This window comes from Larus michahellis, chromosome 8 (genome assembly GCF_964199755.1).
Source record: "Larus michahellis chromosome 8, bLarMic1.1, whole genome shotgun sequence".
Lineage (NCBI taxonomy): Eukaryota > Metazoa > Chordata > Aves > Charadriiformes > Laridae > Larus > Larus michahellis.
Window position 1 is genome coordinate 17,235,569 of NC_133903.1, and position 27,210 is coordinate 17,262,778.

The 27,210-nt window shown below is 55.8% G+C and overlaps 2 protein-coding genes across 4 annotated transcripts in view; one reads left to right on the top strand and one right to left on the bottom strand.

Annotated features, from left to right (window-relative positions):
• The first annotated feature begins 9,656 nt into the window (after nucleotides 1–9,656).
• On the top strand, nucleotides 9,657–21,734 carry NLRC3 (NLR family CARD domain containing 3). 2 transcript variants are annotated; one of them, XM_074598396.1, is made up of 18 exons: nucleotides 9,657–9,796; nucleotides 10,286–10,546; nucleotides 11,629–13,372; nucleotides 13,626–13,712; nucleotides 14,440–14,523; nucleotides 14,813–14,896; nucleotides 15,418–15,501; nucleotides 15,611–15,694; nucleotides 16,161–16,244; nucleotides 17,203–17,286; nucleotides 17,968–18,051; nucleotides 18,159–18,242; nucleotides 18,499–18,582; nucleotides 18,882–18,965; nucleotides 19,082–19,165; nucleotides 19,400–19,483; nucleotides 19,682–19,765; nucleotides 20,270–21,734. In XM_074598396.1, the coding sequence occupies exons 1-18, from the start codon at nucleotides 9,790–9,792 to the stop codon at nucleotides 20,358–20,360; spliced, it is 3,282 nt and encodes a 1,093-aa protein (XP_074454497.1). In that variant the 5' UTR covers nucleotides 9,657–9,789; the 3' UTR covers nucleotides 20,361–21,734. The 2 variants fall into 2 exon arrangements, with proteins under 2 accessions (XP_074454497.1, XP_074454498.1); XM_074598397.1 differs by having other exon boundaries at nucleotides 10,286–10,434.
• Nucleotides 21,735–23,123: 1,389 nt separating this feature from the next.
• Nucleotides 23,124–27,210, bottom strand: part of CLUAP1 (clusterin associated protein 1) — a 75,565-nt gene continuing 71,478 nt past the window's right edge. Inside the window, exons 11-13 of one of the 2 annotated variants that reach the window (XM_074598260.1) lie at nucleotides 26,934–26,989; nucleotides 24,605–24,658; nucleotides 23,124–24,058 (exon numbers count right to left, since the gene is read on the bottom strand). In XM_074598260.1, the coding sequence (XP_074454361.1) occupies nucleotides 23,906–24,058; nucleotides 24,605–24,658; nucleotides 26,934–26,989 (263 nt within the window). In that variant the 3' untranslated portion in view covers nucleotides 23,124–23,905. The remainder of the gene's footprint in view (nucleotides 24,059–24,604; nucleotides 24,659–26,933; nucleotides 26,990–27,210) is intronic. The other variant, XM_074598261.1, reaches the window with a different exon arrangement.

The following is a 27,210-nucleotide window of genomic DNA, read 5'->3' on the forward strand; positions in this document are numbered from 1 at the left end:
CCATGTAGGTACAGACCTGTTCAGAGCTGGGCTCTGCAGATAAAAGGAGTTGGGATGAGCCAGGACTGCGAGGCGGAGCTGCCTGACTCCACGCTCTCCCTGGGGCACAGGGACCAAGTCCCTCCAACCCATCCTCCCGCCACCTCCCTGTGCTGCTGCTCCAGCCAGGCGGGCGCCTTCCAGGCCCTGGAAACAAACCCTGTTCGCTGGCCCAGGTTGCCCAGAGAAACTGTGGCTGCCCCATCCCTGGAGGGGTTCAAGGGCAGGTTGGAGGGGGCTTGGAGCAACCTGGTGTGGTGGGAGGTGTCCCTGCCCAGGGCAGGGGGTGGCACTGGGTGGGCTTTAAGGTCCCTTCCAACCCACACCAGTCTATGTCCCCCTGACCCTTCACCGTGCCCCAGAGCCCGGGTGTTGTGGAAGTTACCGACACCCTTTTGCTGCGGGGGGCTCCGAAGCCCTTCGCCCCCTCCCCTCCCACCGGCCACAGCCCGGCAGCCCCGGGGCTCCCGGAGGTGCAGACCCCGCCCCGCCCCCGCCCCCGCCCCCTCCCCAGGGCCGTTCCCCGGGCACTCACCGGTCGTCCCGAACACCACGATCAGCTTCTTCCCAGCCATGAGGCAACGCGGCCGGTCCCGGGGCTCTGCCAGGGCGAGAAGTGGGGAGGTCGCACCGCCGTGCAGGCCCGGCGGGGCCGCCGCTCGGGGTGAACCCTTCCCGGGGGACGGGAGGGGGGCGGCGAGGGCGGGGAAGGACCGGGGAGGCTGCGGGGAGCCATCGGCGGGGGGCGAGGGCGGTCGCGGAGCCGCGGCCCCTCACGGCGGTAGGGTTCTCCTCACCTCGGTTCGGTTCGGCTGGACTCGGCTGCGTCCGGCTCGGTTCGGCTGGACTCGGCTGGACCCGGCTGGACCCTGCCGAAGTTCGGCTCGGTTCGGCTGGACTCGGCTGCGTTCGGTGCTGTCACCGGTGCATCCCGCCCTGGCCCCGCCCCCCGGCGGGATGCGGGCGACCTCGGCCGGGGCCACCGGGGCATCCGCCGGCCGGGCCACCCGCTTTCGTCCTCCGTCACCCGAGAGCCACCGCCCAACCAGCCCCCCCGGGGGTCGTTAGGGGCTGTACCCTCCCACCCCGGCGGCGGCCCGAAGCTCCTGCAATGGCAGGAGGGGTGCGGGTGCTCCGGTACCGTGCTGCCCACCTTTCACATAGAATCGTCCAGGTTGAAAGGGACCTTTCAGATCATCGAGTCCAACCATCAGCCCAACACTGCCCAAACCCAGCACTAACCCGTGTCCCTCAGCACCACGTCTGCCCAGCTTTTAAATACCCCCAGGGATGGTGACTCCACCACTGCCCTGGGCAGCCTGTTCCAATGCTTGACAACCCTTTCGGTGAAGCAGTTTTTCCTAAAATCCATCCTAAACCTCCCCTGGTGCAACTTGAGGCCGTTTCCTCTTGTCCCATGGCCTGTTCCTTGGGAGAAGAGACCGACCCCCCCTGGCTACCCCCTCCTTTCAGGGAGCTGTAGGGAGCGAGAAGGTCTCCCCTCAGCCTCCTCTTCTCCAGGATGAACACCCCCAGCTCCCTCAGCCGCTCTTCATCAGATTTGCTCTCCAGACCCCTCACCCACTCCACTACCCTTCTCTGGATTAGGGCTGGGAACCTGTCTGTTCCCAAGGAGCATCCCCCCTGCTCCCTCCAGAGATGGGACAGTTTGTTATCCCCAGGAAAATGACTTCTGCGTCCTGCTGAGCTCAGGGGACGGTCCCTCATCACCCCTCGCCAAGCAACCCAGGCCAGCAAAACCAGCAGAGGCATCTCTGGGGCTTTTCTAACCACTCCTGTGACTTCTGTGTCACCTCAGGAGCTTCTCCAGGAGGGTTAGAGATGCCGAGCAGGGGCTGTGTTCGCTGAGGGATGGGTCAGATTCATCATAAGGTTGAACTTAGTAAATATATTGGGAAATTTGGGTTTGAATCAAGGGAACAGCCCAGAAAAATCCGTGAGGGATGTGTCATATACAGTTACAAAGAAATAATTCAGATGCATTAATTAACATAAATGAATAATTGTGAAAGCAGGAGGTACAGCCCCGACTGGGGCTTCTGCACAGTCATTTTTTGATGCAAGGGATCTTTAGCTACAGCTTATTGGGAAGGTGACAACTGATGGGACTTCCCAGATGCCATCTCCTCTTGAAACCAGCCTCCTGACAAGGTGGGAAATCACCAACAGACCTAACACTTCTGAGAGGAACAGATTGCCCAGAGAAGCTGTGGCTGCCCCATCCCTGGAGGTGTTCAAGGGCAGGTTGGAGGGGGCTTGGAGCAACCTGGTGTGGTGGGAAGTGTCCGGGCCCAGGGCAGGGGGTGGCACTGGGTGGTCGTTAAGGTCCCTTCCAACCCAAACCAGTCTATGATTCTATGAAAGGTTTTAACCCCTTAGCAGGCTCAGCCCTAGGACTGGCAGAGAGCAATCCTTGGGAGATGCACAGCCCAGAGAGGTGGCTGGAGGTCCAGACTCCTGCTTGTCTCCACCTTTCCTCCCCAAACACCATTCACCACCTGCAGATGATCTGTCTGTGAGCCCAGCCTGTCCCTCACCAGCTCTCCACTGTGAGACCTCCATCATCTCCACCATCATCTCCACCATCAGTCACTGACCACCTCTCAGCTAGACTTGACAAAGGGAAAGATGTGCAATTACCGATTTAGATGCAGCTCCATTAGAGCTACCTGCCAGATACAAACGGACCCCACCAGGGCACGTCTCCTCACGGGATGTGCTATTTTAATGTCTTCCCACCACTGACTGCTGCTTACTCTGACCTCTCCCAAACCACACCATCACCGGGAGCTTTTGGCCAGAAAAACAAGCCTCTGGGCAAAAAACAGACAGCAAAACCCACCATGGCATGCGATTACCCTGTTATTTTGGTGAGATGCTCTTCCCTTCCTTCCCTGGGCACTGCCCCTCTGCCCCGCGACTACGGAAAGCAGATTTATTTGCCCTGGGTCTCAGCGCTGCTGTGCCATCCTGTCCCATCCGCCTCCAGGGGACCTCTCTGCTCAGCATCTCAGAACTAATAGGATTTGCCAGTAAAACCTGCTGTAGGATTTACAGATTAAAGTTTTTGTAGAACAAAAATGGAAAACGTCGATCAACCCCACTTGCCTGAGCGGAGCTGGGGAGGTGAGATCCCGCTGGTCCTGCTGCCGCCGGTGGCTCTGGCTCCTCGGGTGCGGACGCAGCGCTCCTTGGTGCCATTGCGATCCACCTCTTTAGAGATAAACTCAGGATTCAAGGAAACGTTCAGCACTGTCAGAAAGAAAACGGCTTTGGAGGAAGGAAAGTTTATTCCTTGCCCTTTTATTCTGCTCGTTCAAGATCATACAACTTGAATTTACCTGTGGAAATGTTTCCATGCACGGCCCAGCAAAGGGCAGAGCTGCCTCTTCCATGGGATCTCCCCAGCGTTCCTGGCGAGCGAGATGGGTACGTAGCAAAACCCCTTGGCTCTCCCAGGCCAGGGTGAGCTCGTGGCTTTATTTTGAGGGAATTCGGTGTAATTTGGACGCTGGGCAGCCTGGTTTTGTGTCTCTCCCTGGAGAAAGCAGCCGTGGCTGGGGAAACGTGCACCGAGCATCCCACCAGCATAGACCCTGCTGTCAGGGGGTCGTGCAGGCTCTGGGCGGTTACCACCCGCTGCTGTTTTTCAGTAGATGATTCGCATCGATTTGCATAGGCAGCAGCTCTGCACTGACAGGAAGGAAGATCAAGCGAGACCCACGGCGCAGGAAGGGGCGAGGAGCAAACTGAAAGAGAGAAAAAGCCACCGGGCTGGAACCAGCGACGGCGGGCGGCCGGGGAAGCCGGACCCACCTTCTCCAGGTGCTACCCCGAGCATCGCCCCGGCCACTGCATCCCATCGCCTCCGTGGGTCCCCCAGCACCAGGGGCCACCAACCAGAGGGACTCCCGTTTTCTACCTTCAACTTGGGCATCCAGGGGAGGAGGAAGCAAAGCTCCGGGGACAGAGAGCAGCTCGGAAGGGCTCGCCATGATGAGGATGCCCTCCCTGCTCTCCTGCTCCCACGCAGCCCCGGGGAAGGTGGCAGGAAGCCGAGGTAAGGTTTTGGTGGGGCTTCGGAGGAGTACGGGGAGATGGGGAAACGTTGCTTGGCCCTCCCGTGCGGGGATGAGCTGCTGCAGACCCCTTGCTGCCATGGCCACGTGAAATGGAGTCGCTGGGCCAACACGTGGCGGGGTTAGGAGCTGGGCAGTGGTCCTTGGGACGGGCAAGACGTGGCCGACTGCCAGCAGAGCAGGCTGGCATGGCACGGCCACCGGTGCTGGCAGGAGCGGGTGCAGCGGTGCACGGTGCTGAGCTCCAAGTGATGGAGACATGTGTGGGACCTCGTGGGGGACCTGGAACTTGTCACAAATTCCCTCCCCTTGCCTGCTACCACCTGCCCAAACATGTGGGCAGCTGCCCTGCCTGTACAAAGCCTCTCCACCTCGGGCAGCGTCAGCTTTTTCCTCCATGTTAATGCCACTTAACTGAATTCATTCCACTTCAAAACCATCCAAAAAATCCCCCAGCATGTACCACAACTAGAAAAGGATGAGATCAGCGACACACTTGCCCGTGGCACAGTGCAAAAATTGCACTAAAGAGCGAGGCAGGATCCTAGGTCTGTCAGATCTCGAAGCCCAAAGCTGCACCCCCACATCTCCCTTCAGGGACAGGGCTCAGCACGCCTTCCCGGAGCTCTGCTGGAGGGAACAGCAACACCAGGGTCTCCAAAGCTGCAGCTGGGACCTTCTTCGGCCCTTTTTCCTGCAGGGGATCCCCCAGCGCTGCATAGGGCCCAGCGGCGCAGGTCGAGGTGATGGAGCTCAGTGGGGGATGTGTGGCCGTACCCAGTGGCTCTGCACCCAGAGCATGGGCACGGAACCTGGGGTAGGCTTCATCCTGTTGTTATTTAAGCACTTTAAGGTCATTAAGGGCACTAGGTACCCTATAGGTATGGGGATGCTGGGGAGGGGACCAGCTGGAGCACTGGCTGGGTGCTGTTGCCCACTGAGACGTCACCAGCGCCCGGGGTTTGACTGCGGCGTGGAAGGGTTACCTGAGGCCAGACCTTCTCTCTGAAATTAGCTTCGTTTTTAGCTGTTTGGAATCACCTGTAGATTGATCTTTGCTTTTTCCTGGTGAGATCTGGTGGTGGGACTGGTGGCATTCAGCCCAGGGAGGATCTTTCACGGCTCCTTGCCTCTACAACTCACTATTTAACTCCCGCTGTGTCTAGGCTGTGTTATTCTGGTTGGGGTTTTGGAAAAAAAAACAAACCAAATTGGCACAGGTTAGTTTTGGCATAGGGGGGTCACTCTCTAATTGCAATAAATTTTGCTAGCATTAAACCCAGACCAAAATAAATAAGACTGCATCTGAAAGTCTTACGCAAACTTATCTAAGTGAATTCCCTGCAAATCTGCAAGTTTCATAATTGGGTATAACGTAGAAGATACTTCAGCGCTTTGCTTAATTAACGTAAATTAATGATGTGAAATCTTTTCGGTTCTGCCAAAAGGTGGCAGCCTGTATCCTGCCTTCGGGATGCGCTCAACCCATGGGTTGGTGGGGAACGGCTGGAGATGTTGGCTTGGCAAATGTTTCTGCATGCGGCTTGCTGACCTCCGGCACAGGCTCCAAGTGGGGTGGATATATGGCGGGAGAAAGAAAAAACAAGCTCTGAGGGTGCATTGGTAAAGGAGCCTGAGATTCTCCGGAGGAAACCCAGTGTGCCAGGAAGTGGTGGGAAGGTCTGTCAGGGCTGGTTTCTCTCCGTTCCCATGTCCGGGGGAGGGAGAGACGGGGGGGAGATGGGTGCTGCAAACCGCACCGAGAGACATCGCCCCACACCACGGGGCTTTGAGGAACCGGCGGCACCGCGAACCCCGCCGTGGCGGCACATGGAGAAGGCAATGGCTGGGCTGAGGGTTTCTGCATGTTTTGGGGCACAGAGCTGCCCCGGAGCGGGCATTTCTCTGCTCCTTCAGACGCCTCGTTAACAATGCAATTATTAGTTTGTATAAAAAGTTTTAAACCACTAACCACTGCAGATCAGACTTTTTTCTGACATTTTTCACTTGTGGGTCCCTGCAGCCATCCAGGAGCACTTTGGTACCCATCTAGAGTAGGCATCCTTCAGCCCATCACAGCAGGTCGGGTCCCTGAGGCTCTGCTGGCTGGAGAGCCCTGTGTCCTTTGACGCTGACGGTGAATCTGCCCACAAGCCCCCATGGGCAACGACCACAGATGTCCAACTGCTGAGCTCAATGTCACCCCCGTGCTGCTGGTGGCCACTGTGAGGGCTCCTGGTGCGGGACGGTCCCAAATCCTCAGCAGACTCACAAAGCACAGGGCGATGGATCTGCCTCAGGGATGACGGCTGTCATATGAAAACCAAAGCCACCTCCTGGCAGGAGGAACATCTGAGAGGCCAGGCGGAGCAGAGAGGCAGTAAATATCTCTCATCTCCAGCCACCTTCATGCTGTGGCCATCCCGGGACTGTCCCTTCATCTCGGATCCCCTGGCAAGATGCTTTTGGTCCATGTTGGACTTCCAGGGGCAAAGGTGCATGTCCATAATTAGAGGCAGAGATGAGCAGAAGCAGCTATGTCTGAGTCCGGACAGGGTGTGGGGAGTAGGACACAGGGTGATGAAAAATGCAGCGGCTGTTCGGTAGAGTGTTGTCTGTGCACGTGGTCAGGGACCTTCCAGTGTGGTGGTTGTGGCTCCCAGGCACTGGTGGGTTTGGGGCATAGACTGTCTGCCAACAGGTGTGGTGGGACATGTGGACAATAGGATGTGTGGATGGTGGGACATGGGGATGGTGGGATGTAGGATGAAGCTATTGAAGAACACGTTGACTGAACATCCTTAGATGGGAGGATTTTCCCCTGGGATGAGCTCTTGGACCACAACAGGTGAAAAAAGCATTAATGCCAAGTTCTTTCCACCGAAATCCCCCGCTTCCTTCCCTGGGGTTTGCAGGCACCGCCCATCAGTTCGTCTGGGCAGCCTCCCACTCTCCAGCTTCTTCTCCCGATGCCACGGGGGACGCAGGCAGCAAAGCAAGGCAGACACAAACCATCGCTGGATCGTAGCTTCTCTGGGCACGTGTCCATGCTTGATCCCAGCCAAGCGATAGCTGTAAACCTGGGGCTGAGCTCCCTGCTCGCAGGATGGCCACGGACACCACTTTCCAGTGGTCTTGCAGCAATTCCAGAAGATAACTCATCCCAGCAGCCTTGGGATGGGCTGGGTTGCATCTGGAAGCACCTGGGATCTCTGTAGGGGTTACAGAGATTGGCTTTGGCTGGCTTCTACCCTTCAGACAACTCACGTAAGAGTAGATAACACCCTTCACCCCCCTAGGGTGCAGCCTCCAGCATCGCTGGGTGGTTCTAGAGCTGCACCTGAAACTTTTCTACTGGAAGTAGAAAAAAAAAACAAACCAGCAGCCACTGCATTATTTATTCTGCTGCTTTATGAATTCTGCTGCCTTATTCTCCCGGTCAGATGCCTTGGCACGAGCTGACCCACGAGCTGCTGGTTTCCAGCAGCGGGATCACATTTTGAAGTAGCACCAGAGGAGACCATTAAATAATCTGTGCTGTTAGAGCAGGCTTCCCCCATCAAAGGGGTTTTTCTCGCCAGCCGCGTTGCAGAGGAAAGGCTGCAGGGAACAGCGCTGCAAGCAGCAAAACCCCCCTTTCATTTTGGCTGTGTTCTTGGTTCCACGCCAAACATGAGAGACCCAGGGACTGCTGCGTGCAAATACTTAATTGAACTTTCCAGGCCAGTTAGAGACAAGAAGACATCAAAGGGTAAAAATTTTGTGGGGAATTGCTAGCCGAGCTCCCTTAATTGACGGCATCTTAATTAGCCAGTGCCTGGGGGGTGAAGAGCAAGGGGAGCTCCTGCCGTAGCCCTGCTGCTCCCTCTATGGAAAAAAGGGCTTTGCTGTGGGGCCACCATCAGTGCCAGGGGGAGCATGGATCTCTGCCACCTCTGAAACCAGGGGATCAGAGCTGGGCAGCTGAGGAAAAGCAGGACTTGAGTTTCCTTCTTGGAGGGAAAAGTTGTGGGTTCAGACCCAGCTACAACAGCACCCGCCGCCCCTACAAGGGCTTGTCCAAACCATCTGGGCAGGTGGAGATGGGCTTTGTCATCCAGCGCCTCTCGGACACTTACCCCACTCCGTAGGATGTGCTGCGAAGGGGTCTCCATGAGAGATCCAGCCAGTGGGGTCTGTGGGGTACCTGTTCCTGGGAGATACTGTGCCTGGTCCTCCCTCCTGCAGCCCAGCCACCATCTGCACAGCTGGGCTACTGCTGGTGGCTGAGCCCTCGTGTTTCTGGTAGGAGAAGTAAACCTGGCAGAAGGACGAGGGGAAGAGTCTGCAAAGGGGATGTCCCAAGCACCTTAACCTTGCGTCATGGACCTAACCATGGACCAGAGCCTCTACCAAGTTTCCCTGGTCAAGCTACATTTGTGCTTTCTTCCTGGAAGAGGTTGGGTTTGACAAAAGAAAGCCATCGTTACCTGCACCTGTTGGGGAGGCTGCACCAAAGCCCCCACAGTGCCCATGTCCCACTCAGGAGAGGGTTTGGGCAAAAGGCAACGCTGCCAACGGACCTCCTTGCAGTGCCTCCGACAGCCATGCATGGGGGTGATGGCATGGATCTAGAGCATCCTGTAGGCCGGGTGGAGGTGAGGAAAGGATGCCGTGCCAGGACACGGGCCAGGGCACTGGGACACTGCGTTTGCATCGCTGCCGTCATCAGACAGCCCCTGGGGCTGGGAAGTTCCCACCTGGACATGGCCAGCTCCTGGAGATGACTTTGGGGCTGGTGGAGAGGCCATAGCACAGTGCCATCTGCTAACGTAGGTGAAGCTGTGAGTACTCTCAGGCGTGGAGGCATCTCCCTCTCCACCTCTGCTCAAAAAACAATTGGACTCGGTGAGCGGATACACTTAAAAATAAAACACCAAACCCTCAGTGTGGTTTGGCAGCAGCTGAGGGGGAGGGAGCAGGTAGATGCTCCTTCTCCGGGTGATGATTCAAGAGTGCTGCAGAAGTGGAGCATCTACAGAGCTCTGCAACAGGATGTGGTGTTGGCCACGCTCAGCAAGCCCTGACGGAGGCTCTGGACGGCAGTGAGGTGGGTTTGAAACCGAAACAGGCTCTTCATCATTCTGTCTGCTGCCCCACAACTTCCTTCACAACACAGAGAAGGAAAGCGCACGAGTGGTTCACAGCCCTGCTGTCCCTCCAGTGACAGCGGTGGCACTGGGTGGCCTGCGGATGTCATCGGGGCATCATCAGGGCAATTAATACAATCACTCTGCCTGAGAAAGGCTCCAGCATAAGTGGTGGTGGTGAAGGCACCAAGTTTGTGGCCCATGAGGTCTGGGCAGAGATGATGGTCCCAGCTCTGCCCCTGCCAGGTCCATAGCGCTGGGCACTCTGGTCTTAGCCAAAAGCTGACGAATGGACCCTTGGCTCAAACAGAGTCAGCACCACATTAGCTTAAGATGGGCTCCCTCCCATGCTGTTCCTCATGCTTTTCCTCTTCTTCCACCAGGAACATGGATAAAGGCTGAGGAGCCTCAACTGATGCTGTGAGCCAGCCAGGGGGCACGGGGTCGTCCATGGGACGGCTGTGCTGCTGCCAACACAGTGCTCCTCACCTGGGGATCACCCATGTCACAGGAGGCCTCTGATGGAAGGTGAGTGGTGGCTGGGCAGCTGGAGACCCATCATCTTGGTGGAGTTTCAGATTCAAATATGGGATAAGGTGGGGCAGCAAGGCGTGAGGGCTGACAGCGGTTCCTAGTCCAAGGGCTTGGGGACCGCTGTTCTGGCACAGGGGAACGGCTGTCTCCAAAGATAAATGATCTTGCTCAGACTTTTATGTCTGCATGGGCTTGGTTTCCAGGAGGAAATGTCATTTCATGATTGTGTTCTTCCATTTCTTTGACTCCAATCTCGATAGCTGCTGCCTTGAACAAACATCTCCTAACAAAACAGCCTGCTACAGTTTTGGGATGGCATCATCTCAAGGAGGACTATGGCAGGTCACTCTGGAGGGCTTTAGTGTACCCCCTGCTACCTTCACAGTCAGATGGGGTGCTCCACTGCTGCCTTTCCCCATCACCTCTGAGCAACGTGCCCAGGGCTTGTTTAAGACTCAACTCTCCTGCTCTCTTCTCCTGCAGAGGCTTGGATCAATCGCTACCGCAAGCAGCTGGTGAGGTCCATCTCACCACAGTTCCTGGAGGAGATCATCTGCTACCTGCGGAGGCTGGACCTCCTCACGGCGGAGGAGGCCAGCCGGGCGCAGGAGGCCAGCTCCCTGCCCGAGCAGGTGAGGGCAGTGGTGGACATCCTGGCTGGCAAGGGCAGCTACGCTTCCCAGTCCCTGCAGACCTTCATTGAGACCACCAATTCCCAGCTCTACCTCCACATCACTGTCTATGGTAGGCAGTCCACTTTGGACCCAATGAGGGGTGTCTGCACGCATGTCCTGTCTGTGGGCACTTGCTGAAGCACTCCAAGATGTGCACAGAGCTGGGCAGCATTGGCAGCTCCAATGGGAACATCCATGCAAGTGACGGTGCCATCTCAGGGTCTCCTCTGGGGAAGGACACAGCTAGGGGGTGACAAGGACTCTCTGCCAGGTCTGAGGGACCTTCCTCCAGGTCCCTCACTGCCCTCAGCGCATCCCTCTGGGCAGCCCGAGGAGCCATTAGTGTTCTCAATGTCTAGGTCACAAGAGTCACTCCCAGCAGCTGGGCTGGGAACAGGGGGACAGCAGGAGGACGATGGCTGGGCATCCCTGACCCCATCCATTGGTGGCTGCCCCAACTCCAGGCTCTACTTACAACCCTCTTGCCAGGAGAGGTTTCCCTGATTTTCCTCCTGGTTGGAAGGCTCCAACCTTGGCTGGTGTCTGCTCTGAATCTCTCGCAGCACCATCCACTGCTGGTCCAGCCTTTGCCGGAGGGTTTAAATACTCTGTCCCAGGGGCCGTGGTACCTGAGCCAGGTGAGCAGGACAGCTCCAGAGATGGTCACCAGGTTCAGCTGAGAGTCCAACTCATCAGACAAGTCCATAGTGATGAGGCAGGGCTAAGGTCAAGCTGGGAAGTCAATCCAGAGGTCAGGACCAGGTCCAGCAAGGGCAACCAGGTTAAGACACAGTTCAGTTGTCACCAGGCAAGTGCTGAGCAATGAGGTCCAAGATCAAGGTCCAGAAGAACAAGGTCCCTAGCAGGCACAGGCATGACGGCACTGTAGACAAGTGCTCCTATAACATAGTGTAGGCAGGGGCTGAAGGTGCAGGGCTGAGCTTAAATGGGCTCCTGGACCGATGGGTTAGGCTGGTCAGGGCCATTTCAGCCTTTGAGTGCCCTCTGGGCCCTGGCACATACCTTCCTGCCCGGACGTAAGGGCTCCATGCAGTTTCCCCTCTGCGTGGGCACGGCAGAAGAGTGAAGCAGCGTCTCTCATTTGCATTTGTGGTTACCATCCTCAACCCCATTTCATTTCTCTCTGTGCAGAACCCATGGTGCAGAAGCACCTGGAGAGCCTCCAAAACTACTACGGGAATGGCTTGGAGACAGGTCCCCTCCAGCGACTCACAAACCTCCTGCTGGTTGAAGGCTTGACTGATATCCAGCAGAAGGAGCATGACATCCTGCAGATTGAAGCCACGAAAGGCCTACGAAATGTATCCAAGAGCATCCCTTTGGAGAAGCTCTTTCTGCCGCTCTCCAAGGTCAGCATCCCACCTCGGATCTCTGTCACCATCGGAGTGGCCGGGATTGGCAAAAGCACACTGGTGAAGCTGTTTGTCTACACCTGGGCAAAGGGGGAGATCAACAAGGACATTGTCTTTGTGCTGCCCCTCACCTTCCGGGAGCTCAACACCTACGAGAAGCTCTCTGCCGAAAGGCTCATCTGCTTGGCGTTCCCTCACATCACCGAGCCCAACTGCATCTCAATGGGAGCCGCTAGGACCCTCCTGATCCTCGACGGCTTGGATGAGTTCAAGACTCCTTTGGATTTTTCCAACACGGTAGTATGCACCGATCCCAAAAAGGAGATCCAGGTGGACAACCTCATCACCAACATTATACGTGGCAACCTGCTGCAGGAGACTTCTATCTGGGTCACATCGCGGCCAACAGCAGCCAGCCAAATCCCCGGTGGGCTTGTTGACCGGATGACAGAAATACGAGGTTTCAGAGCGGCAGAGATGAAGGACTTCTTGGACCAGATGTTCCTTGACAACAGAGACTTATCCGGCCAAGTCCTGCATCACATCAGGGCTAACAGGTCATTACATGTCATGTGCACTGTTCCTGGCTTTTGCTGGATTTCTGGCTCCTCAATCGGTTATTACCTAAAAAATAGCACCCATCAATCCCAAGAAACAACCGCCATCCCCAAAACCCTATCAGAAATCTATTCCTATTATTTTAAAATGGCTCTGAGCAGCGACTGGGCGGAAAAGCCAAGAGAAACACTCAGGATCGAGCAGGCTGTGAACAACAGCAAGAAGATAGTGGGCAGCCTGGGCAGACTGGCCTTCTATGGGCTGCTCAAAAAGAAATACGTGTTTTACGAGCAGGACATGAAGGCGTATGGCATTGACCTTTCCTTGCTGCAGAGCAGCTTGTGCAGTCGGCTCCTACTCAAAGAAGAGATGCAGTCCTTCACGGCCTACTACTTCTCCCACTTAACCATACAGGAGTTTCTAGCGGCTATTTATTATTACACAGCTGCAAAACGGGCAATATTCGACCTCTTCACGGAGAGCGGGATGTCCTGGCCCAAGTTGGGCTTCCTCAACCACTTCAAGAGTGCTGTTCAGAGGTCGCTGCAGGCAGAGGACAGGCAGCTGGACATCTTTGTGCGTTTCCTCTCTGGGCTCCTCTCCCCACAGGTGAACAAGCTGCTCTCTGGGTGGCTGCTGGTGAAAGATGAGCACAACAACTTCAGGAGCCAAGCGATCAGCATCCTCCAGGGCTGCCTGAACACAGACTACGTCATCTCCTCGCGGACAGTGAACACCATGCACTGCCTGTATGAAATTCAGCACACGGAGATCGCCAAGACTGTGGAAGAAGCGATGAAGAATGAGAGCTTGGCCGGGATGCTCACCCCCGTGAACTGCTCTGCCCTGGCTTATCTCCTGCAGGTCTCTGACGTCTGCATGGAGGAGACAAACCTCTCCAACTGCCTCACCTACAATGTCTGTAAGAGCCTGCTCTCCCAGCTCCTCTTCTGCCACAGCCTCAGGTGAGTCCTGGTTGGATTGCACCAGGAGAAGCAAGCAGGGACACTGGGCTGTGACTCAAAATTCTGGGTGTCGATGGGAGACGTGGGCCCATCAACATTGTCCCTCAGCAGAGAGATGTCCTGGGGATGGCACTGGGTCAGCTCTGCTTCTGTGTTGAGTTTCTCTATGCAGGCAGATATCACGGGAGGGTAGTCCTTTCTCTACTTTGTTCTCCAAATGCTTGTTTTTGCTCTTTCTTTGTATCTTCTCCAGGCTGGACAATAACCAGTTTAAGGACAACGTGATGGAGCTGCTGGGCAGCGTGCTGAGCGTGAAGGACTGCCAGATCCAGAAGCTCAGGTAGGACCTGGCCCAGGGCAGACAGGCTGTTCCTGGGGATATAGAGCAAAGCTGGGGGCACCTCAAAGCCAGGGTATGGGTCCTCCAGCCTCCCACTGGCTCCCCAGGGTGCCTAGTGACAAGGACAGCCCCCCATGATCTCCTGCACCCAGATATGATGACCTTACCCTCTGTGTCCTCACAGTGGTGGGGCAGGCTGTCTCGCCCAGCTTTCCTGGGACCACTGCCTCCTCAGTGTTCCTAAAAATTTGTCTAGAAATCCATGGGTTATCCCAAAAAAACTGCTTCCCAAGGTCACGGCTGTTTGCTGGACACCCAAGGTTCAGCACAGAGCATCTGATGTATGGAGGGGACGAGCTCCTGACCCCCATGCGGGGAGATGCCTCACCGCAGACAGATGGTCCCCACTTTCCCCAACTCCCTCCCCTTCTTCGTGGCTGCACATAGAGTCCCTCATGCTGTGATCGCAGCCCTCTTTTCGTGCCACCAATGAATTTTAAGTTTAGAAACTCGCCTTCCACCCTGCCCTTCTAATCCCCTGCCCGGTGTCCATCCCAGGAGAGCAGACCTCAGAGCATCTACCACTTTGCACAGTTGTACCACAAACCAACCATTCCCCATGGCTTTCCTCTGCTCACCCATCCCAGCTGCACCCTGGAACATGCCAGGGGCCGCCAAAGCCTCTTTATCCCCCTGAAAAACACCCAATTTTTCTTTTTCTGGGCAGCTTGGCAGAAAATCAGATCAGCAACAAGGGAGCCAAAGCACTGGCCAGGTCACTGATGGTGAACAGGAGTCTGACGACACTGGAGTAAGTGTTTGCCCTTTCCCAGCTCCTTCCACTCATGAGTTCCCCACCGGGAACCATTCCCATGGCCGCAGCGGGGCTGGATCCCACTCGGCCTGACCGAGTTGGGGAGGGTCTCCAGCCCCCAAAGCCACCACAGCTCAAGAGGTGAAGGTAACTCTTGTGGGCTGCCGGCCTGATGCTCCTACCTCAGCAGTGCCTGCGAGTGTGCCACCTGGAAGCATTTGGCTTAAACTGAGCACACACCACTCAGGTTTTGCTAAATTTGACTTTTCTGCCCATCTCGCCCCAGCCTGCGGAGCAACTCCATTGGCCCCACTGGAGCAAAAGCACTGGCCGACGCGCTGAAAAAAAACCAAGTCCTGCTCTCCCTGAAGTAAGTCTTAACTTCTGCAGCACCTCCAGGAGCAGACCCCCAGGACAAGCCCCCTCCTGTCTCATAGAGGGTTTCCCCACCTTAAGGGCCAGCATGTGGGGAGACCCTGAGCAGAAACTGGTTTGGTTGTGCTGGGCAGTGAGCACAAGCATAGCCGGCAGAGACCCAGTGACTGCGGCCTGGGACAGAGATGTTGGGACCCTCCTGCCTCTCAGCTTCAGTGGGTCCAGGTTGAGGTTGAGGTTGAAGGTCCAGGTTGAGATCTAGGGTCTGGGTCGAGGGTCCAGGTCCAGGTCCAGGCTGAAGTCAAGGGTCCGGGTCCATGTCCATGTCCATCCCTCACGTGGGAGCTCACAGTATGCTGGCACATGGGAGGAAGCATCTCCCATGGGAGAGGAGAGAGGGAGAGCCCTGGGCAGGGATGCTCGGAAGCCAGGCATCCTTCTCACGCCAGAGATGGGGGTAAGCAAATGCCAGGGCAGATGATCACCGTGCATGGCTTTACTCCTCTCTTTTCGCAGCCTGCAGCACAACACCATCAAGGAGGACGGCGCCACCTTCCTGGCCGAGGCCTTGGTGACCAACCGCACGCTGACGACCCTGCAGTGAGTGACCGGGACCTGCTGTCCCTGCTCACAGCTACCCAGTAGACCGAGGTGCCACTGGCAGGGATGTGGCACCCCATATTCATGGATGCCTTCCTCACCTTTGCAGCCTGCAGAAAAACGCCATCGGAGCCCACGGTGCCAGGAAGATAGCGGAGGCACTGAAGCAGAACTGCAGCCTGAAGGAGCTGACGTAAGAGCAGCATGAGGTGGAGGGATGGTGATGCCAGCGTCACGTCTCCAGGACAGAGCGATGGGCAGGGGGCTGGGCCACGCAAAGCAGGCAGGACAGGCTCTGCTAGCTTTGCCCAAGGGGGTTGGCGTGGGTGGAGGGGGGCAAGGACCGCAGCGCTGCTTTGGGAGCGACCCTGCAGAGATGCTCTCCAGGGATGCAGGGAGCCACGTAAAGAACGGAGAGGCCAAGCCTGCCCTCTGGCAGAGGCAAATGGCAGGTCTCCAGGCCCTGTGGATACATTAAAAGCTATTTCAGCTCAACATACAAGAATAAAAGTGTGGGGAGGTTGGAAATGAGACTGCAGCAAGTTCATACTTATTGCTGGAGCAGAAAGAGCCTGAGGGAGATGAATCCTTTGCGGACAGATCTAAGCTGGTTGCAGCGTGGCTGCCAGTAACGCCTGCTCTTCCTCTTGTGTCTTAAGACTCTCCAGCAACTCCGTAGGAGACAACGGTTCGGTTGCCTTGGCTGACGCTCTGAAGGTGAACCACAGTCTGCAAAGCCTTGAGTAAGTCATAGAACCATAGGATGGTTTGGGTTGGAAGGGACCTTAAAGAACATCCAGTGCCACCCCCTGCCCTGGGCAGGGACACCTCCCACCAGAGCAGGTTGCTCAAAGCGCTGTCCAGCCTGGTCTTGAACACTTCTGTCCCCACTCCACACCTGGTCTCCTTCTTGCCCAGCAGAGCCCAGTCCAGCCTCCTCACTCCAGCAGCACCTCCCACCCTCTCCAGGCTCCCTCCCTTGCCTCCAGAACCCCTTGTACTACCCCAGATCCTCCTCACATCTCTCCCATCCCATGTTCCCTGGAGGGGCAGGAGGCTGTGGGTGCTCCGTGTGGGCTGGCAGCAGCCCCACGCAACACTGGCAGCGGCTGAGGTGGCGCTGCCTTCACCAAGGCAGCACTCAAGGAGTTAATCCTCAACCTCGATGATGACTTTTTTTTCTGCTTTTGGAGGATACTGGTGGCTTTAGGTCTTCTCTCACTCAAAAGTGATGGGAATTGGCTAATGAGGAAGGTAATGGGCTGGGGACTGGCAGAGTCAGGGTGGGATGGCGTGACCTTCACCTCCCTTGGGAACGGCAGCCAGAGAGGAACCATTCCTCCCACTCAGAGCAGAGGGATGATTGCTCCTGGGGACACGCTGCTGTGCCTTGGGTCCAAAGACTGCAGAAACTGCATCCCCAGCTGAGCCGGCAGCCGCGGTGACAACCATCTGGGGACATGTCTGCCTTGATGCCAGCAAATCGCATCACCTCTGCTTGGTGGGGCTGGTGCTCAAGGAGATGCTGATCCTGGTCTGGCTGCTCATAATGGTGGCCCTTTAGCTTCAGCTCCCCCGTCTCCTGTGGCTGGGAGATGCCTGTTTAGCAGTGAAATGGGCACTTTTCACCCCAAACACGACCCCGCAGCCTACCTGTGATGCCGAGTCCCCCGTCCTCATGCCCTGCCCTGTTTGTTTCAGTCTCCAGAGCAACTCCATCAGCAGCACTGGGGTCACTGCGCTGACAGCAGCTCTCTGCTCCAACAAGGGACTCATCAACCTCAAGTAAGTGACAGTCCCTCTGGCCACCCTCGCCAAAAGCTGCTGCTGGGACACAGGATGCGCGGACTTTTCTTTGTGCCTGGTTGTTTCCACAAGTGCCCTGGGATGCTGAAAGCAGCCTCTGTCCCTTCTCTGTCAGCGAGCATCTTCTCTCCATCGTTAGCTTTCTCCCCTTGGAACAGTATTGGTTCAGCCATGCCTGGCAATGAAACGATGGCAGCAGGGATGGGAGGCTGGGAAAAAGCCCCGATGGCATCGGTGCTCACAGCTGTAGGATGCACAGGGAACAGAGATGTTGGGAATGGAGACCCAGATGCAGATGGGATTGCAGTGAATGGAGATCCAGATGCTGACGGGGATGCAGATGCTGATGGGGATGCAGGGAATGAAGATACAGATGCTGATGGAGATGCAGAGAATGGAGATCCAGATGCTGATGGGGATGCAGATGCTGATGGGAGATGCAGGGAACTGAGATGCTGATGGGGATACAGGGAATGGAGACCCAGATGCTGATGGGGCTGCAGATGCTGATGGAGTTGCAGATGCTGATGGGGGTGCAAGTCAGACTGTTGCCTGTTGCAATAGATGGCCTCAGACTGAGTGGGGTGGGATGAGGGGAGCTGCGGGGGAGCAGCCGAAGTCCTGCCTTGGCTGCTCCTTCCAGCCCATGTCTTTCCCCAGCCTGCGGGAGAACTCCATCAGCAAGGAGGGGGGCCCCGCCATCGCCCGTGCCCTGCGGAACAACAGCACCCTTAGGAAGCTGGAGTAAGTGCCATGGGTCCCAGGAGGGCACCCACACCGCTGTGCAGTGTTGCTGGAGTTGTCCCAAACTCTGTGTGCATGACTTGTATCCCCTGTCCCCTCCCCTCTAGCTTAGCGGCGAACCTGCTGTATGACGAAGGCGGCAAGGCCATTGCTTTAGCGATGAAAGAGAACCGGGCGCTCACGTCCCTCCAGTGAGTTTTCCCTTGGACCTGGCTGGTTTTGAAGCCCCTTGTGTGGATGTGAGGCAGGGACACTGCTCCTGGGCCTCAGCTCCTCCAGGCTGTGAGATCATCCTTCCACGGGAGGCATGCTGTGCCATCCTGGATGGACCCATGGGTCACCTCCCATGTCTCCGTCATGCTGGATGGGAGCGGATGGGTGGAGCCTGCAGGGATCAGGGCATCCTCGCAGCCCCAGACTTCATCTCCTGTTTTCTCCTGTTTGCAGCTTGCAGTGGAACTTCATCCAAGCAAAAGCTGCCACAGCCTTGGCACAAGCACTACAGTCCAACGGCAGCCTGGCCAGCCTCGAGTAAGTGGGGACACAGGTGGACAGGTCCTGGGCAGCATCTTCCTACTGGAACCTGCCCAAGACTCTGCCCTCATGCTGCTCCAGGGGAGGTGGCTTTGCCTGCTGCCTCCTCCATGGGCTCCAGTCCATCCTGTGTCCCCATTGCATGTCCCTGGCCTGGGGATGCTGTAAGAGCATGGTGGTCCAAGGACATCCCAAGCCGTTTGGGAAAGCCTGGCACACTGTGCCCTGTGCTCGCTGCCCCTCGCCCTGCTCCCAGTGCCTGGGCCTTGGGCAGACGCAGCACGTGTGTGTCTTAGCTTGCAGGAGAATGCCATCGGAGATGAGGGAATGGCTGCCCTCTCCGCTGCACTGAAGGTCAACACAACCCTGGCAGATCTCCAGTGAGTATCCAGGCTGCGGCGGGGCCCTGGCATCGCAGTCTGTCTAATTAGATTCTCTAATTAGCACACCACGGCCACCTCATGACATGTGCTGAAGAATCCTTGTTCTCTTGCAGCCTGCAGGTAGCTTCAGTTGAAGCAGCTGGTGCCCAAGCCCTGGCAGAAGCCTTGATGGTCAACAAGAGCCTGCAGATCTTGGAGTAAGTGATTGGGGCCACCAAGTCCCCCTGGTGCAACACCACTCCCTGGGGGTGTCTGTGACCTTGGTCCTTAGCTTAGCACCGCTTCCACCCTTGCAACGTGTCCTACCAGACTTGGTTGCCTGTCCCTTGACTCGTTGGCGTGGGGCCACCTCTCCCAACTCCTCCTCCCGCCCATAGACAGCACGCAGCTGTCCTGGGCTGTCCTTCCTCACCACCGGCCTTCATCCACAGCTTGCGGGGAAACTCCATTGGTGTGGCAGGGGCCAAGGCGATGGCCAACGCGCTGAGGGTGAACCGCAGCCTCCGCCGGCTCAAGTAAGTATCCCACTCCCTGGGGTGGCAGCCAGAAAGTGCCTCTCCAGATCTACCAGCAAGGGGATCGCCAGGCCAGCAGCTCTCAGTGGGGTGAACCCCTGAGGAGCTGGTGGCTTTTTGTGATGCCCACGCCATGCATTGCCTCCTGGTCGCCACATCTCCCTGGCCGGTGCTTTCTGACCCTCTCACCTCCTGCAGTCTGCAGGAAAACTCCCTGGGCATGGACGGAGCCATCTGCATCGCCACTGCTCTGAAGGGCAACCACGGCCTCACCTACGTGAAGTAAGTGGCTGCTGAGCTGGACATTAAGGGCAGGGACAGGGGACACCATGGGAACCATCAAGGGACCTTCCCCACCACTGGCACAGCCCATTCCTGGCCGCCCTTCGGGGACCTCTCCAGTGGGGCAGGGGGTAAGGGCACCCTGTGCTGCTCCCATTCCCCCTCAGCCACCATCCCCACACAGCTCCAGACCCCACAGCTCCTCTCTGGGGACTCCTCTGGGGCAAAGAACCACCCCAGAAGCCACAAACTCCCCAAAATATCACAGGGATGGGATAGCTCAGCCCCTCCAGCTTCCCAGGGGCTTTCTCCACCTTCTCACCTGGCTGCCTCTGGGCTCTCAAACCCAGAGTCTCCTGTGACCGAGCTCCCAGCAAGAGGTCCTGGATGGTGTAGGGAGGGCGCAGAGGATGCTGGTGCAAAGCTGGGGAACATCTCTTGTACCACCAAGGATCCTGCTTTGCCTCATGTCCAAGCCTGAACTCCTCTTTTCCTTGCTCCCAGCCTGCAGGGGAACCGCATCGGCCAGTCGGGAGCCAAGATGATCTCCGACGCTATCCGGACAAACTCACCCGACTGCATTGTGGACGTGTGAGGGAGCTTCGCCGCAGCGAGGAGGTGGCCTGGTGGGTCCCTTTGGCCAGCGTGCCTCTGCAGGGAGCTGCTCGGTCCTCCACCCCCCGTCTCAGGGAGGAGAGCTGGGGCAAGGAGAGCTCCTGAGCTCCCCAGCACAGCCCAGGAGGACCTGGAGCCTCTGGCTCAGCACTGCAGGAGGGTCAAGACTCACTGGTGTTAAAAGCTGGGGGATGCGCAACCACGTCCCTGCTCATCCAGGCCCTGGGGGACCTTCAAGGAATGGGTGAAATGCAAAAAGAAGGGAGGAGGGGACAGATCCCACATCCTTCTTGTTTTCGTGGGTGACTCACCTGCCACCGCTTGTGGCAGTGACCCCCTCCGGTGATCTCTGTGGGGTTACAGCGCTGTGCTCAGAGCCTGCCCCAGACCCGGTGCATCCTGACCACCCCGGAGCTCTGCTTTCCTCCCAGCCCAAGTCACTGCGGGCAAACCTTGCAGCACCCCAGTCGGGGTCCCAGCACTCTGCTCCAGCTCTTCTCCCCCTAGTTCTGGCAGGGATCCCAGGAGAAGCAGGTGAAACATGGGCAGGATTCACAGCAGCCCCTTCTCACCTGGCTACCTACAGCCCTGCAGGCTGCCCTTGACATCCCAGAGAGAGACGAGAGGTTTGCCGTCTCCTTGCTCCGATGAGAGTGGTGCTCTGGACCTGGGCACTTCAGTGTTTTGCCATGCCTTCGATAACAGGTTGGTGCTGGCCCAGCATGTCTGAAGTGTTTGGTAGTGCTGTTCTCTATCAAAGAGAGAGACATCCCAAGGCACAGGAGTGGAACCATCTAGAATGACCTTGGGAAACAAAGAGCCCTCAGGAGAATGGGAGGAGGAGGAGTGGGAGGGTGAACGTGAGAGGAACAGCACTGCACAAGGATGGGCCACCTCCAGCATGTGCATTTCGGTGCCACACCAGGACTGCCTTGTTGCGAAGTTCTGCCTCTCCAGTATAGGCTGAACTTCTTGGGTCTCCTGCTACTGTCATTGGTGACAAGCTGTGTGACCTTGGGACGTGTCTTCCCAACGTCCCAGCCGCAGGCAGGGTCCTTCCCTAGCAGGTCACCTGTTGGGCAGACGGCTGCTGAAAGCAAAGGTGCCAGGTGATGCCCTTGTGTACGTGGCAGAGACCCAGTGACTCTCCAGAAGGTGCCAGATTTGCAGGTGGACCGGTAGCCAAACTACGAAACCTCCCTAGTGCCCCCTCCAGCCACTGCCCCCGAGCCAGAGCCCACCCTGAGCCACGCTGCTGCTGCAGTCAGGGACCTCTGTGGGCTGATCTTGGAAAAACACTGGGCTGAGCTGTGTGATATGTACATACTCAGAAATAAACTGGTTCCTAGCTGAGAAGATGCCTTGTGCTGCCTTCCTCTCTTGGCTGTAGATCATTACCTGTGACATTTGGGGTGCCCTGCGCTCCGCTGTCCCGGCTGCAGACCCCATGCCCTGTACTGGCATGACAAGAGGGCTCACAGCTTTTCCATGACGTGTCAGGGGGGGCCGGCGCACGCTCTCCTACAGGATACGGTGACACTGAGTGTCACCTACCTCTTTCACCATTATTTCAGGGCAGACTCCGGTCCAGCTCTGCCCAAAGCCTGTGTCTAACCCTGAGCTGAAACACCACCTGAAACACCTATGGAGAGAGCCATCAACAACCCCGAGCCAGCCCTCATTCCCTGGAGCTCCAAGAAACCGGGGCTTAACAACAATTTGAAATACATTTAATTCATCTGCACGCATACGCACACACCTAGCTGTACACAAACACTCCTGAGCTGAAAGCACCAAGTGCTCCGAGGGTGGCTGTTAAAGGCGTCTGCTCTTCAAGCCAGGTACGAGAAGCTGCAATGCAAATCACGGCTACCCCAAAATCCGGCCGGCTCTGCTGAAAGGCTAGGTGGCAGTGCTGCCTGAGGAGGATCTGGTTCTGAGCACACAAGGAGACTGGGCCCAACCTTGTGGGAAATCCCTCTCATGGCTCAGATATATCTCAGCACACAGGGAGGACCAGAAGAGATTCCCTGAGTAACATGGAAAAAATGTTTTAAGAACAGAGCCAAAAATCAGGACATTCTCGTCCCTTGGGAGAGGGATGCGGGGAGCACACGCACTTTCTCACTGGCTGTCGCAGTACCACCTCACTGGCGTCGCAGCAGGTATCCAGCACTAAGAACACTGTCTTCTGCGTCCGCTTTCTTTGAAGTGAGGTGCAAAATGCCAATTAGCTTTACAGCATGCAAGGAAGTGTCCTATCTGTCAGCCGGCTCAGCTCAAGCCTGTACGATTGTGTGCATTTCAGCACATCACCACACTCACGTTTATCCCAGTTCTACACAACACCTGCGCTGTATTTACCTGCAAACTTTTGTCCCACCCTGACGTGACGTTTCAAGCTCTGAGCTCTGCTGATGGGGAACTGCCCTTGGGCGGGAAGGTTCCACCCTTGGGGCCAGAGACAAGGAGAGACAAAAAAGCTCTCGGTTTTTCAAGTAACTCACGTGTACTCCTTCCTTCAGCACAATAATGGAGGGGCTGGACCTGACTCTAGACTTCAGATGGGGCGGGAAAAGTACTTTGCTGATGTGAAAAAAGGAAGGGCAGGAAAACAGCCTCGGCTCCTGTCTGCCCTGATGAACACACACCAAAATGAATTCTTCTAATCAAGCACTGATTTCTGCTCCTGTGAAGACAAATTGTGAGGCTAAAGCAGAGCTAAAAGACAAGAGGCAACACACCAGACAAACTTCAGCTTTTGGGTTCACCTGAATGATGGTATCGGTACAACTTGATGAACAAAAGCCCAACTTTTGGCCCGTTTGAGTGTCTAAATCTCAGTCCACTCCAGAAGTACCAGTATAATTAAAGGACTAATTTCATATGGATTTAGTTACAGCGCTTGTCTCGCGCGGCCGCTCTCAGAACACTGAAGCACAGCCCAGTGAAGTCCGAGAACAATTCCCACTGACACGGCTGAAATACTACGAGACGCTGCACTGAGGGTGACATTTGAGGACCCCTTCACTGGTTTCCCACTCCCTTGGTGCAACTGGTGCTGCTCTTTGTGGAGGCAAGCCCTTGATTAAGTAAAGGATGTGTTTAGGATACATAGATTGAAGGCAGATTTAAAATCAGTTTCAGTGTTTTCCCAGAGCAGCTTGTCATCCAGTCTTATTAAGCCAAAAAAATCTGTTTGGGCATAATAAAATGCAGAGGAATCAAGCACACGATGCTCGCTGGAGTGCGACTTCTGGCACTGCAGTGCATGAGGGCCAGTTCTAATGCAATTATGGAAATAACCGCACTCCACATTACTGTGATTCTCATTACAGCTAAACTGCTCATGCTTTGAGAGTCACAAGACTGGCAATCCAAGTTTAATTTTCAAGTTTAATGAACATTATTTACTGACTCCTGAATTCATGCTGACAAACGCTTTTCAAATGGCAGGACGCTCCTGGCCTGCACGCTCTCCAAAGTTTCTATTTCCAGATGCCTCCTGGTCCTGCTACTAAAGGGTCAGAAGTCATTGTCACTTTCCTCTAGTGGCTCTGGCTTCCTTGCTCGGTGACTGGATTTGCTTGGGGAGATTTCCATGCTGTCGTCTTCCATATCATCCTCCTCCTCATCTTCATCTTCATCCAGGTCAATCTCACTATCCCCCGAGTCCTCCTGAAGGAAAGCAAACAGAATTGAGGACCGGTTCAGTTCTCAGATGGCAAGGCATCTTTGCCAGCTCCAAAGTAAAGGATGGCACTGCTGGCTGACGCTCCGGCGCTTTGTCCCCTGCGCTCTGTGCAGTGCCACACCCGGGGGCTATGGGGAAGGCTGTTTGTCTGCACTGGTGTGGATCCAGGTTTGGACTTGCTCCAGGGAGCAGCAGTAGCAGATTCTGCAGGAAGTTTTGGTCCAGCTCAGGCTGCTGTGCTGCTGGCCTTCCAAAATAACAAAAAGCCAGAGCTCATCTGCTTCTGGAAGCCAACGGCCCACATGGCTTTCACCAGCAGCTCCCCATTTTGCTAGACGCGGCTGCTCCGTTCAGTTTATTGCAACCCTCCTTCCCCACTTCACGGGGCTGACAAAACCAAGCTCCCCGACTTCTGCTGAATCTGTGGTATTAAAAACCTTGCAGGGTGTTTAATTTAAAAGCGATACGTATTGCAAGACCAAAGAATCAAGGTGTAGTGGAGGAAAATTAACTGCAGGAGAGGAACCCACCTGTGCCTTGGCGATGCTCTTGCGCGTGCCTGGCCGTGCTGGGGCAGATCTCCCCTTGGAGAACCAGAGTGCAAAGAACAGCAGAGGCAGAGCAGGGGAAAAAAAAAAAGCACAAAACCATAAAAGAAAACAGAAAGTAACCGGAATGGGAGCAGGGGAGAAGGCAGCAAAGCCAGGTCCAGCTCAGGCATTGTGTGCCACATCAGCAAGTGACAGAGGCTGGGTGTACAGCTGCTGGCTCTTGGGCAGGCTGAAGCCTGCTCTCTTCTCAGCTCCATAACCCGATTAACTCCTTGAGGGTTTCAAACCAGCCTCACCGGTTTCCTTCCCTGCAACGGAAGATGCTTGCAAGGGTCCCTAAGCAAGCGTCTCGGCCCCAGTGCCTGCTGAGATGCTGTATTAACAGGGCAGAGCCATGAGACAACCAAAGTGGCTGCAGGTGAGGGCCATAAGAGGCTGAAGGTCTTGACTTCCCATGCCTGGGTATGATGGGGCTTGCGCCAACAGGGAAATGCGGGAGAAAGCTGTGAACAGGAAAGTCCAAAGGGAAGGGAAATTGCAGAGGATGACTATCCAAATCTGGCAAGAACACAGTGAAGGACAGTCAGGCAGCACCATGGCTGAGGCCACAACGTCTTCACCTACAGCACTAGCATTCCTGACCCTACCCTGAAATGGCTCTGAATGCCAAGGGCACAAATCAGTCCCCAGAAGGCAACAAACAGCCTTAGCCACATCCAGTCTGGCAGAAGCAAACAGCAGAGCATGGTCTGCAAGTTCCTTTCAGGAGAAAAGGTGAGGACGGGCAGAAAGAAGGGCAGCTCATCCCTCTCTAGCAAGAGACTTAACTCCCATATCACTACATATAGCAACATATATCCGTGTCTCTGCAATGAACACTTAATAGCAGTGGTATTTTCTCTCTTCTGGTCCTGCCTGCAGGAGAAATACTCTGCCCGCAGCTTTGTGTGGCTAACCTAGCAGCGTCACACAGCCATGGCAAAGAGCTTTTGCATGTGGTAGTAAACACCAGAATTTTCCTACTGTTCTTATGTCCTGTAGAGGTGCATTCCCCCATCCACCTCCCTCCCATTTTAAACCTTCTCCTTGGGATCCCTGGAGTGGTGCTAGCTCACAACTTGTCCATTAACCTCTGCTTCCCTATCCAAGCCAGCCTGCTCCCCCAGGGTCTGGTGTCTGCAATGGGCTTTTGCGAAAGGATTTCTCAAAAAGCAAATTCTTGGTTTCAGAGAAGCTTAATTTCTATGCCACGAAGGCAGCGAAAGGCAGGGCAGTACCGAGAGAGAAGGATAATCCCCCAGCAGCACAGGGCTTCTTGCTGGGCCCAGAGAAGATGTCTGAAGTCCTAGCACGCCCTCCTCACCTAGACAGGCAGCACTGCATGGGGTGTCTGCCAGGCAGTGAGACGGAAAGGCTACACCTACACAAGGAAATTATTAGACAGCACAGGTTCAAATACAAGTTCGCAATCATCATCGTTTTTAAGGGTTTGTACTCTCCAAAACAATATTCCAGCATCACCCAGGGAACAGGACATCCCCGCACTGCTCCGGACTGGCACCTTTTTGGGATGATGGGGAGAGCTTACTGTAGGGATGCAAACCTTATCGCAGCAGCTGGCTTCAGCTTCCTAGTACAGATAGAGCCACTTACGAGTGCCCAGAGGCACAGAAAGATTGCCCATATGCCAAAGGAGTTGCCCATACGCCAGGGGCTGAGCACAGCAGTCAGAACAAGTGCCAGCTGTACAAACCTGCGTGTACCTGCTTAGCCACCATCTGCTCACCAGGTCCACCGTAAGCAGATGCAAAGCCAGGAGCCATGGGACAGCTTTATCTGCAAGGCAGGGATCCCACAGGGACAGAGCTCACAGTTCGTCTCTCATCCCTGTCCCAGCAGCTGGAAGACTGATGCTGTGTTAGCACGTGTCACTCCAAGGAATGTGATTTTAGAGCAGTGCAGGTGATTTAGATTTAACACATCTAACTCCTGCTACACTGCACTGATCCCCTCTTCCCAGCACTCTGCCCCAAAGAGCTCAACAAAACAACATTCCCGCCACCTGTGTGCTGCTAATGACACACTGCAGGCTGAGCTTAAAGCACAGAGACTCCAAGAGCAAAAGAAAAACAGGAAAATATGTGTCTATGCAGATAAGAAAGCAATCAGCTGGAGGAAAGGAAGGGAAAAGCAGGCCTGGGGCATGACCATTCAAGCAGGCAAAAAGGTGTTTCTCTAGCTGAGGAGAGGGCTGTCATTCTAAAGCACTGTGGGAGAAGCCCTACAGGTACATAGGATGGTTACTTACATCTTCCTCCGTGTCTCCGCCTTGCATTGTTCCCACGATCCGGGCGCCAGCTCTTCCTGCACGAGCAAAGAGAATGACCATAAAGCCTGGCTCATGGTTAACACCGAGGGAGACTGAAAGATGAAGTTCAGGATTTCCCTTTTCGAGGACTAATCAAATGGCAGTGACAGGATGAGATCCCAACGTACGTAAAGTCACCCTGACTCCCTTGTTAAGCTCCCGCAGAGCTCAGGAGAAGGTAGAAGAGGGTAAAGGCTGACAGCAATTGCAATCAGGA